General features: G+C 40.3%; 1 protein-coding gene across 1 annotated transcript in view; it reads left to right on the plus strand.

Annotated features, from left to right (window-relative positions):
- The window catches only part of HYDIN (HYDIN axonemal central pair apparatus protein), a 312,192-nt gene that overhangs the window by 179,418 nt on the left and 120,757 nt on the right, over nt 1-12,017 (plus strand). Inside the window, exon 11 of the mRNA XM_049622586.1 lies at nt 11,740-11,839. Coding sequence (XP_049478543.1) covers nt 11,740-11,839 — 100 coding nt within the window. The remainder of the gene's footprint in view (nt 1-11,739; nt 11,840-12,017) is intronic.

The following is a 12,017-nucleotide window of genomic DNA, read 5'->3' on the forward strand; positions in this document are numbered from 1 at the left end:
ATGAGGGATGTGTATAGCTTGGATAATTCAAGTCTCCATGAATGGATTAGTTTGCTTAAAGTGAAGAGTTCATGTGGGATGATAAGGTTGGTGATATGGCTTGAGGCTAAACCTTCTCTCACCTCAGAAGACTGGGCTCATCTGAGCAAAGGGATCTTCAGATATGATGTGCTAGACCAGCAAAAGGGTAAAACAAGATGAACATAAAGTCTTAGAAGAACAGGACTGGTCTCTATGATGATAGGTCAAGCCTGAAGATATTAAAGAGATCAGGAAGGCATTATAAGTTCAAGTAAGCATGGGCTGAGCTGAGATGAGCAGAGGCAGGGAAGAGCAATCAGTCATGGTAATCTTAGACATACCAGTAAGGTCCAGAGTACAGACAGTTCAAGATTCTTCCCAGCTTATACTGGAGATCCAGGCTGATGACTGTTCTCCTGTTGTCATAGCTTTTTGGGAATGAATGACTCTGGGATGGCAAACATTGGTGGTCAGGAGGAGGTGGGAGGTCCACAGGTGAGTTTTGTACATTTTCAATTCAGAAAGTAGAAAGAGTAGGGATACCTCAGATTTCCTTCTCTTCACATGCTCTTCTATAACCTGAAGCTTCTTAGGGAGATTGTGGAGATATATGTGTGTTAAAATATGACATTTAATGATTGCTTTTAACTTTAAATAGGAACTGAATTGGGCATTATTATCACAAGGCATCTTTTCACCATTAAGAAAAAAAATTTTTAAATAATGATATGCAGAAATGTTACCTTTTAAATAAATGAGACTAGTTTTGTTTATATCATGTGAAAAAAATTACTAGAAACGGGAAGAGAATAATATTCACTTAGTGGTGTTTATGGCATCTGTAATGATTTTGTTCTTTCTGTACACTATTCACTTTTCTTCTCATGATAGCATTAATTAGCTGGTTCTTGAAATTTTTTGCAAAATGAAAATGAAGGCATGAGACTTTCCTAGTGTCTTCCTAAAGTTATTCTGGTTAAAAAAAGCAGAATTCATTGTCAGTAATAGTGAATATTTTATTGATGTTAAATATTCTTTTTCCCCCTCCTTCTAGATCCTGACTGCTTTGTAGAAATCCATTTCTTGGAAATGTAATATAATCTTACCTTGTAGATTAATTTAAAGGTATTTGTTAGGGAAAATTTTGCCATTTAATTAGCTTCTTGACCCATCTGAGAGCTATGCGTGTTTTCTGCTGTTGAGACTTTGGTTTTTTGATACAAGTAAATACATGCTACAGGAGTTTGGGATGAGAGAGTTGGGAAATGATTTATTGAAGAGATGAGACCTGAACTGAATTTTGGAAGAAGCATAAGATTTAAGTAAGTGGAAAGGAAGAAGTAGAATATTTCCAGTTGGATAAATTGTGAAAATAAAGTATTAAATAATGATGAATGGAGCAGTTTTGCCAGAGCAGGCAGTCATTGGAAGGATGGGAAGGAGAATAAAGGAAGTCTGGGCTGCCTGGCCAACCTGTTGAACTGTAGCCTACAGGCTATTGCTTCCCACAGTGTGTTTCTGCCATCACTGTGTTTGAGGGGTGGTAATGTGTGTTCCTTGCAAAAAGGAAGTTCTTTGGTCATATATGTTTGAGAGATACTAGTTCAAGAGAAAATAATTCTCCAAGGGGTAGAGTGCAAGTGGTATTTTCCCATAAGTACAGACCTCTTCTCCCACACAGTGTGCTGAGCATATCTGAGATTCATTGTGGGGTTTGGAGCAGAAGTATGATGTGTACCAAGTGTTTTAGAAATGTTATCATGGTAGCCACATATGGTTCAAATTGGAGGGTGGTGTAGGTCAGGCAGGGGAAATGTCCTAGTGCAGGAAGTACCAGGGAGACTGAACATCTCTGCAGGCAAGTTCAGGGTGATGTGTGAAGGTCATGTTGACCTAGATGATTGGCCTGCTGATGGTCAGAAAGCAAAGGAAATGGCAGGTGTGAGGGATGTTCAAAAGAAAGACATTAAAGTGCTTTTTATTGGTTGTTGAGATTGGGACATGGTGAGGAATCATGTGTCTCCTCAGATCTTAAGTAGAGTGGCTGGGACAAGTATGATGTCCTTGATGGAAATTAGCAGATCAGGAGTGCTGGGTTTAATGCCTGGCTTTGCCAATAGCAATTGTGACCTTAAACAAGCCATTTGATCTCTCTGGGCTTTGGTTGCCTTGTACACAAAATAAGGATTTTGAGGTAGGACACTTAGATCTTTTTTGACTCAAGTTTTGATTCTCCAATTTGGAACAAACTCTGAGCTCCTTAAGGTCAAGGAGTGCCTTATCCTTATCTGTGCCCCAGGTCTACCACAGTACCAATAGAAGGAGGGAGGGAGGAAGGGAGGGAAGGAGGGAGGGAGGGAGGGAGGAAGGAAGGAAGGGAGGAAGGGAGGAAGGAAGGAAGGAAGGAAGGAAGAAGGGAGGGAGGAATGGAAATCAGTGGGTGGTGATGAGTTTGGTTCTGAATATGGTGAATTTGAGATGACAGTAGATATCCAAGAAATTTTGGAAATGCAGTACTAAATTTGTAAGAGAGGAATTGGAAGTAGAAGCAAGATTTGTGAGTATTATATAGAGACCTTCACTGAAGGCATGTAAAGAAGATGGAAATTCTAAGAACAGAGCAAACTAGGAAAATTGCACAGGGCCCAAGACAGCCCCCCAGATGCTCACCTTTAGGGACCCTGAAAAAAGAGGAGAGGCTGTAAATTCACAGAGAAGGATGGCTAAGAGGAGAACCAGCTAGCTGAGAGCTCATCAACATATCTTACATGTCTTTCTCCCCCTTTCTGGTGGGTTCATCACTATTTTCTCCTGAAGTTGTCTTCTGAATCTTGCTTGTGTATTAGATCAGCTATGCCAAATGGCCACTATTTAATTTCTGACAGTTGAGTTATGCATCAGTGATTAGTTTTTTATTAGGGTGTGATTCCTTTTAATTAGTTTTTTTATATGAGCTGAATTTACAGTAGAAGCAGGGGGGATTAAAATCAAGCAGTGTCATCTACTGATCTAACAGTCAATCTCTAATGGATACCCTGTCCAAAAAATAAAAATGAAAGGCTGGTGCAGTAGCTTAGAGACCACCTTGCTTTCTGATGGGCTCTTCAGCCTCTGTGTCCATTGAGGAAGGACATTGTCTTCAAATGAGGTAAACTTAAAAAGGAAAATCACCTGTTAACTTAGGGTCTGAAAAGAAATAAATGATAGGCTTATTTTCTCAGACATATGTCTAAATATCTTGGTTCTTCAAATGCACCACCTAAAACCAAGGTTAGTTTAGCCCTTACTGTGTTCTGTGAATATTGAATATTTTATGGGAATTCTGTTCCTATTCTAGTGGCTCTTTCAGTTTAAGGCAAGTAGATTTAAAATCCAGATCAGTCACTGTCCTTAAAATGCCCCAAGGTGGTGATGAGTTTGAACTTAATAAAATTTTATTAATTTGATCATGTGAGAAGTACTTTAATTCAATGCTGACCCAAACTCTAGAACTGCAAATTCTTACTCTTTTCTACCACCTGTTCACCACTTGGCCATTGGTTAGTTCCTTTGTCTTGACTCACTTTCTTCTCAATATGTTCATTGTATAACATTGCCATAGAGTCTGTTGTTCAAACTTTGAGTTATGCTGGAGTGTCTTGGGTACTGATATGGTCTCAGAATGCAGAGATGGGAGTTTGTCTTTGGAGAAACCCCAAAGGTGTTCACTGGTAGAGAAAGGGAGTAGATAAGGACGCTGAGTGACTACAGGGAGAAGTCAGTTCAGGACAGATATAGGACATAGAAGTCTGGAAGGATTTTTGTTTTTAGCTTTACTTGGTAATTTATTAATATTCTAGTGGTAGCCATGATTGTTGTTCTAGTCATCAGTGCATGTAGTGTATTACTACTATTTATATCAAGTCCTCATGTGAATTCTTTTGATAATGTCTTGGAGTATTGGCCTAAAAATTTCCATTTATGTCTTCCTTGGGGAAGGTACTGCATTTGGTAGAATACTGATTGTTTCTCAAGCTATCTGCTTCTGTATCGTTTTTTCCCCCTTTTGGAAAAAAAATTGCAAAATTGAGTCTATTATGCATGTTTTGTGCCTTCCAGAAAAGCAAGTGAAATTGACTACTTTCAGAAATATAATATTCTATTTTACTAGATGGAATCTGGCTATACAGAATTTTGACAGTCTCATTATGTTATATCCGCTGCTTAGGTCTCTTGGGTACTTGAGTGAGAGAGATTCAAAGACGAAAACCACAATTCTGAGAACTGTGAGGCAGAAGAATATCACACGGCAAAAAGAGAATTAAGCTTTAAATTTCCATGGGTGTCTGGGAATCCTCTGAGAAATCACAGCACACATGTGCTGCCCTTATTCTGGACTCTGGTCCCACTGGCCTAGGTCACACTTTTAAAAGATGCAGCAAATTTTTGAATATTGAACACTTGATATTTTCTCCAAAAGGAAGGCCTGACAATTTAAAGGTATTTGCCCAAACTGGTCCTCACTGATTGCCTGACATTGGTGAGCCAGGAAAACATTTTTACTTCTGGTAGCAAATGTCTTTTCCATTAAAGAAAACTTCATCCAGGAGCACCTGTGTGGCTCAAGTCAGTTAAGTGTCCGACTTCGGTTCAGGTCATGATCTCATGGTTCCATGAGTTTGAGCCTCACATCAGACTGTCTGCTGTCAGCGCAGAGCCCTCTTCAGATCCGCTCACTCCCTTTCTCTGCCCTTCCCCCACTCATACTCTCACTCTCTCTCAAAAATAAATAAACATTAAGAAAATTAAAAATTAAAAAACTTCATCCAGTGTCCTGAGGGAAGCTTTAGCTTAATTTAACTAAGCCTCAAAAAGGAAGGGAAACTTGATAATTTCTTTATTACCAGGTAAGTAATAGTAAACCATGCTTTGTCGTCACCTAAGCCTACAGAAAACATGTGGTTCAGCAATTCAGACTGAAAGCACAGCTCAAATTTAGTTTGCTTTATTTTTCCCAAATCGGCATAGCATGTAGGCTCAGCAGAACCAGGTTGGGTGGAAGCCCAGATGGCTACCAAAGAGGAAAGATCTCGCTTTTTGCTGCAAACCCCTTCCACTTGTACCATTAGTCATGAGTCACATTGCAAACATGTGGGAGCTGACTCCTCAGAAATGGACACCAGAAAGGAGAAAGGAGGACAGGAATCTGCTGAGAGCAAAGTGTCCTTGACAAGTCACAGCTCTTCTGTCAGTATGGTTTTCCATCCTTCAGTCTCCTTTTATTATTGTTCGTCATCTCAGATCTTTGTGCTCAGGCAAACCTTTTCCGCCTGGTACATCCACTATTGTATTGGAGAGCCATAGTAGGTGGAGGGAGGCCTGGGGGAGTCTTTAGAAACAGGAAAGTTTCCCATGGCTCATTAAATAAAAGTTAACACCCTTCTGTGTTAAAAGAGACAAGAATCTGTTCTCTCTAGAGAAGGGCATGAACATCGCACACAACTACCTCATCTCCTCCAAAACTTCAGTGGAATTTTCACTGCAGACAGGTTGGAGTATCTCATTGAAAACAGGACACATCTTCAGTGAAGCTTGCTCTGACAATGGTCAGATCTTAGTTCCCTCTCTTAAAATTTTTTCTGGTCATTATTTTGAGAATCAAAACTTTATGAAAAGCACAGCGTCTTGCCTCAGGAATTACAATGGAGTACAAGTATGTCCTTGCCTGTCACATGCCGACTCGATCTTTTCTCTCAATGATAATTAGGATAGTTTACCTTCAGTATATTAGCTTCCATTTTTGTTTCTTATTTCTCTTGGAGACAACTTCTACTTGTCCCGAGTGATGATAAAGAGAGCTATGATATTTCTCATTGATCTGGAAGATTCTAGAAGAGCAATTGTAGGTGGTGAAACAGAGTATAGCTTCCTATCAGTGCTTCTGTTTTTAATTGATTGATAGAAACCTGATTAAGAAGGTATTTTTATTTCCCATGAGAAGTTAAAAATTTTTTCCTTAAATATAACAACACAGCTGAAAATATTTATTGATGTAGTCGGGAACTTTTCCATTTTGCTGGAACATGATGGGATTCACCACATGTTATACAGATGTTCTTGAAGCCATTGTTCACTGTACTTGTTCTGAGCTGACTGTACCCTGACCCAACTAGGATAGCTTTATAATGATATACCAATGCATTTCTCTAGAGCTGCGACATATTACTGTTGACTATGTCATCCAAAAAATCTCCTGAGACACCTTCCAAAGTAACTGAACATATGAGCATATAGGCTCTCCTACCATGTTTGCCAGATGGGAGCACCAGGTCATGCTGGCCTCATCTCAGCCCAACGTTATCAGTTGTAGTGGTTTTAGATTTCTTCTGACATTTTTCTTTTTTATGATGTGAGGAAGGTGAGGCCTGACCTTTTGTTATAATTGCGGGCAGTGGTGGGGTGGGGGTTCAGTAAATTAAAGAAATTAAAGAAAAATATATTATAAAATCCCAGCTCTACTGCTGGTGTGGTCTTGGATGAGATACTTCTGTTTGCCTTGGTTGTCTCATCTTTAAAATGGGGATAATACTACACAAGGTTGTAAAGTTTGAGGCAGATAATGTATATCAGCACTTAACACAGTGCTGGGAACATGAACTCTTGGTTAATGGTTGCCAATATTATGATTTAGTTAGATTCAATTCAATCTCATTAGATTAGGGAGTAAGATTGGAAAGTATAACATCTGAATAGCAAACATTTGGCTCACTCTCCTAAATTTAAGTTGGGGATCAAAATGCAACTATTTTATATGACAAAGGTAGGCATTGAGCCATATTGTAAACTACTTTCCAGATAAACCAAGTGAATTAAACATATATATGTAGCTCTGTTCTTGCATTTGGGCTCTAATTTTGCAAAACTTTCCATAATCTTTCATTGGAAGGGAGGGAGGGAGGGAGGAAAGAAGGAAGGAAGGAGGAAGAAGGAGGAAGGAGATGGGTGATAGGTGGGAAGGAAGGTGATTTTTATTTTAAAAGTATTTTTTTAAGTTTATTTATTTTGAGAGCGGGGGAAGGGCAGAGAGGGAGAGAGGGAGAGAGAGAGAGAATCCCAAGCAGGCTTCATGCTACCAGCACAGAATCTGATGTAGGGCTCGAACTCATGAACTGTGAGATCCTGACCTGAGCCGAAATCAAGAGTCGTACACTTAAGACACTGAGCTACCCAGGCACCCAGGAAGGTGATTTTTAAAACATTTTGTTTTTGGGGGCACCTGGGTAGCTCATTCAGTTAAGCATTGGACTTTGGCTTAGGTCATGATCCCTTAGTTTGTGAGTTTGAGCCTCATGTTGGGCTCTGTGCTGACAGCTCATAGAGAACCTAGATTCTGTGTCTCCCTCTCTCTCTGACCCTCCCCCCCTCGCCCTCTGTCTCTCTCAAAATTAAATAAACGTTAAACATTTTAGAAAAAATATTTTGTTTTTTATTTAAGGGTTCTTAAAGGATATTTTTAAAATAGCCCCTTTAGTCATTGTCAATGTAGGTTTTTTAAGAAGATAACTTTAAAAGGACAACTTTATCATGATGGTATCAATCACCTGTTATGAACTAGTGGCAGTGTGTTCATAGACAGCTTTCCAAAAGTCTCAAAACTATCTGGCAAGTCAGTTGGTTGTTCTTGTTCCAGAAGGAAGCATGACATCCCATTTCTAGAAATATTTAATATTTGAGTAAAAGCTGCAGTATGAGAGTTAGCTTTGGACCTGAAAATTCAAAGCTGATTCCTTCTAGTAGGCTGCTTGATTGAGAAATGAAATGCAGTTGTGGATCTGAGGAAAAAACAAATATTAAGATCAAGAAGGAAGATAATTGCAACATAACTGAAGGCCATTTTGACAATTATTTTCAACAAACAAAATAAGAGTAACTTACGGGTCACATTCTGTATACTCAGTCTCTCATTTGGAGTAGAAGAATAGATGATGGTAGAAGATGGGTCATACACACACACCCCCACCCCCACCCCCAAAACACACATGGAAGAAAGCAGAACAGCAGGGGTTCTGTGTGGTGAGGTTGGTTTCAGAGGACTGGGAAGAAAGGATATTGATGGCAGAGCCAACAGGGAGAATTCTGAGTGTTTTGGTTTTCAGAAAGAGATTTTAAAATGGAGCAATAATGAAGGAAAAATTCTTTTCAGAGACTTAAATGACACGGAAATTTAATTTCAGAAGAGTTGAGAAGTAATGTGAAATGTTTCAGAGCTATGTAAGTAAAAGTGGGGTCAGTTTAGGCTGATTGCCTGTTTCTGAGGTTTGTTTTCTCTGATTTGCTAGAAGGTGCTATAAAGAGTTTTTGCTGTAAAGAAATAGAAGTTGGAGCAGCAGTGGCTCAGTCAGTTAGATGACCACCTCTTGATTTCAACTCAGGTCGTGATCTCATGGTTTGTGTGTTCAAGCCCCCGTGCCAGGCTCCATGCTGGCAGTGCATAGACTACTTGGAAGTCTCTCTCTCTCTCTCTCTCTCTCTCTCTCTCTCTCTCTCTCTCTCCTCCACCCCTCCTCAAAATAAATAAATAAAACATTTTTTAAAATGTGAAAAAAAGGAAAAAAAGAAATAGAAGTTACTTAACTTTTAAATCCCAAGTGAAAAATAAGTGTCCTTCTACAAGTTCCTAACTCCTTCAAATGACCTGATATTGAAAGCATCCCTCTGTGAGAGGAAATGGAATGACCACATTTCTCTTTTTATAGATACACATAGTCCTCTTAATGTATATTAACTCCTACAAGCCCAGGAGACGGTTTTCTTCCTTCCTCCCTCGTTCCCTCCTTTCTCTCTCTCTCTCTCTCTCTCTCTCTCTCTCTCTCTCTCTCACCCCCTCTCTCCCTCTTTCCCTCTCTCTCTTTCTTTTCTTTTCTTTTTCTATTATTTCTGAGAGAGCATGCATGCAAGAGTGAGAGAGGAACAGAGGGAGAAGGAGGGATCGACAATATTAAGCAGGCTCCATGCTCAGTGTGGAGCCCAACAGGGGGCTCAGTCTCACGATTGTGAGATCATGACCTGAGCCAAAATCAAGAGTCAGATGCTTAACTGACAGAGCCACCCAGGTACCCCCAGGAGAGGGTTTTAGAATAGGATTTGTGCTTGAATTTTCTCCCAGGGCTCAGTAAAAGCTGCAGGTGACTAGCAGACGTTGCTGGCACAGTAAAACCACCGCAGCCCAGGATAAGGAGGCACTGAGCCCATGGTCCCATTCACTCAGACTGAACCCTGTGGACTCAGATTCCCTCACACTCGTCTTTCCTCACTATACAGAATGGCTTATCAGCCTCCAGGAGCCTCCAGATCAGAGGATCCTCTTATGGATCACATCCAAACACCAATGCTCCCTCCTCTGGGGGAGATTCTGGTCACCTCCAGAGTGTGTCTTCCCACTGTTTTCCAACCCACCAGTTCTGCTAATCAGACTTTTGTGGTGATGCGGTGTCCAATAATGCTTCTAGGATAGAACTTAAGTGTGTTTCCATCTTGTGTGCACATGGATCCTGGATTCTCTTGCTGGGATAATGCTTTTGAAAGTCGTCTGGTGCACCCCAAACACTAAGAGGCTTGAATTTTCTCACATGTACTGAGCTTATCTGATTTCCAGTGTATCCTTCTTGGGACCACATCTTACTGTCCTGGTGAGACTTTTCTAGCATAGGTTTTCTTAGGATCCAAAGTAGCTCCTTTGGTCAGTCAGTTTGGATAGGAACAGGTTAGTCGTGTCCGTTCTGCACCCGCAAACAGAGCAGCATCTAAACCCACCAGAAGAATACATTTGTCTACTGGTTAGGAGGAAGTCCGGATCTTCAGTTCTAAGATGAAATGTGCACCATTGGGCCTGTGAATGGACGAGCCACCTCTTGTGCCTGACCACTTTGTCTGTTCTAGCTGAGAGTGTTCCTAACACTCCATATCATTGGAGCCCCAAGTCATAAGGGACCAGCATTTGCCATTTATCAGAAGGGAACAAATACTGGTTTCAAAGTTTGGAAAAGTGAAATGCCTCAATAAGTGAAAGCACTTAGGGCTTCCCTATCCCCACATGATCCTAGAGGTCCCTTTCAGCTCTAAATTTGTATGACTTTTGTCCAGTTGAGAATATGGCAGATATAGGCTGCAAAGATGAATAGGCATCGGCTGATAACTATACAGTCGTGGATACAGCCGATTGAATAAATATGTTGAGGACTGTGAGCCACTTGTGGGTTAGGTGCTGGGAATAAAACGGTCCCTGCAGTCATGGGGCCTTCATTCTAGTGGGCTGATCTCGGATGTGAGAGCTTGCAGGATCCATGCAACACTCGCAGCCCTCACCGCTGCTTCTGTGCCCTTCATCATTGTGACGTCAGGATACTGCCTGGGAAGTTCACTGATCAGTCTGTTGCCTTCATGAACAAACCCGAGTTGGCTCTAGTTTTCTATTTCCACCCTCTTGTTCGATGTCTGCTTTGTAAACCATTTTGTTCCTTGCTTGATTCTTTACTCTACCACTATGTGCATTTCCAGCCAGCCTGGAGTGAATACAATATGCATTGGGGATTGTCTGAAACAGAGCCAAGTTGTCTTTTTTTAGTTTTCTCTTTAGCCAGTGGGGTCATTTATAACTTTCCTGATGTGATTATCACTTTTTCCCTACTTGGTCCTATTTACAAAAACCATAGAAAAATACACACCATCCCCCCCCTAATTTTTGAAAAATACTTTTATCTTATTCTTTCCAGGTGGCATAAAGGTAACATCACTTATATTAAACAGTTGTTTATTGAGCTCTAACTGTGTACCAAGTGTGGGGCAAAGCATTTGACCTGCATGACCTTGTCAGACTTTGGGTGGGAAACCCTTTGAAGCAGGTGTTACTGGCATCTCCTTTTACAGTCCTGACAATTTAATGAAGAGGCCCCAGGTTACATGGTTAATACAAAAATCTTTTTCAATGAATACCTCAAGGAGATTCTCCTATGTGGCATGTTGTATTACAATTTCAAAACTTGGTTTCTTTATTACTACTTTCGAGTGGTTTGCATTAAAACAAGAAATATCACACTGGATTAGAACCAGCGTTTGATCTGGGCATTGTTTTGCTTTGGACCATTGCTATGTTTTCACAAGTTAAGAGTATGTCCTTGTGCTGTCACCTTAAAAGTTAGGAACGTGGCCCCTCCATCAAGTAAGTTACTCATCTGGACCATATAGATAGATAGATATGATATACAGATCATATAGATAGATAGATAGATAGACAGACATACAGACAGATATGGTGCAGCACCTATCACATCTATCATAAAATATTTGTAAGCATACTTATGACCGCTTTAAGATGTGAGTTCCTTGTAGTCTCAGACCTCACCTTTCTTCATCCCTGAAGCCCAGTGTCAGGCATCTGTTGGCATACAACAAGTGTCCATTGGATACGCAAATACTGAAAATGTTCTAAACATCCTAGTTTCCTGTAGTAATTATATATTCATGAACTCACTGAAATTATCTTTGAAGCTTGCTTCCAACTGGTACCACCTCTTAACGAGTAGAATAAATTTACTATCTGTTGGGTAAAATAGTGCTTTCTTTTATCTGTTGTAAAAATATTGCCTTCAAATTTTCTGAGGTTATAACATAATAGCAACATTTAAAAGCAGTGTCTTCCCTTTATCACATTGTTTTTTAATGATTCTTTTATGGTTTCAGGAAGGTGATGTCTGGCCTAACTCATCAGCTGAAATCACTGTGTACTTTAATCCCCTGGAAGCCAAGCTCTATCAGCAGACAGTTTACTGTGACATTTCAGGTAAAGACTTTCTTTGTGTGGTAAACGCAGGTTACCAAGTGCCCAGAGCATCAAGAGGGGTGCATGCATGTGTGTGTGTGTGTGTTTGTGTGCAGACTACAGGAAGTACATGATATCAACAGGGGAATAATAGAGTCAAGCTATGCGCTTTTCATTTTTTCTCGAACAGATCAAACTT

The sequence above is a fragment of the Panthera uncia genome (assembly GCF_023721935.1).
Source record: "Panthera uncia isolate 11264 chromosome E2 unlocalized genomic scaffold, Puncia_PCG_1.0 HiC_scaffold_20, whole genome shotgun sequence".
NCBI classification, from domain to species: Eukaryota; Metazoa; Chordata; class Mammalia; order Carnivora; family Felidae; genus Panthera; species Panthera uncia.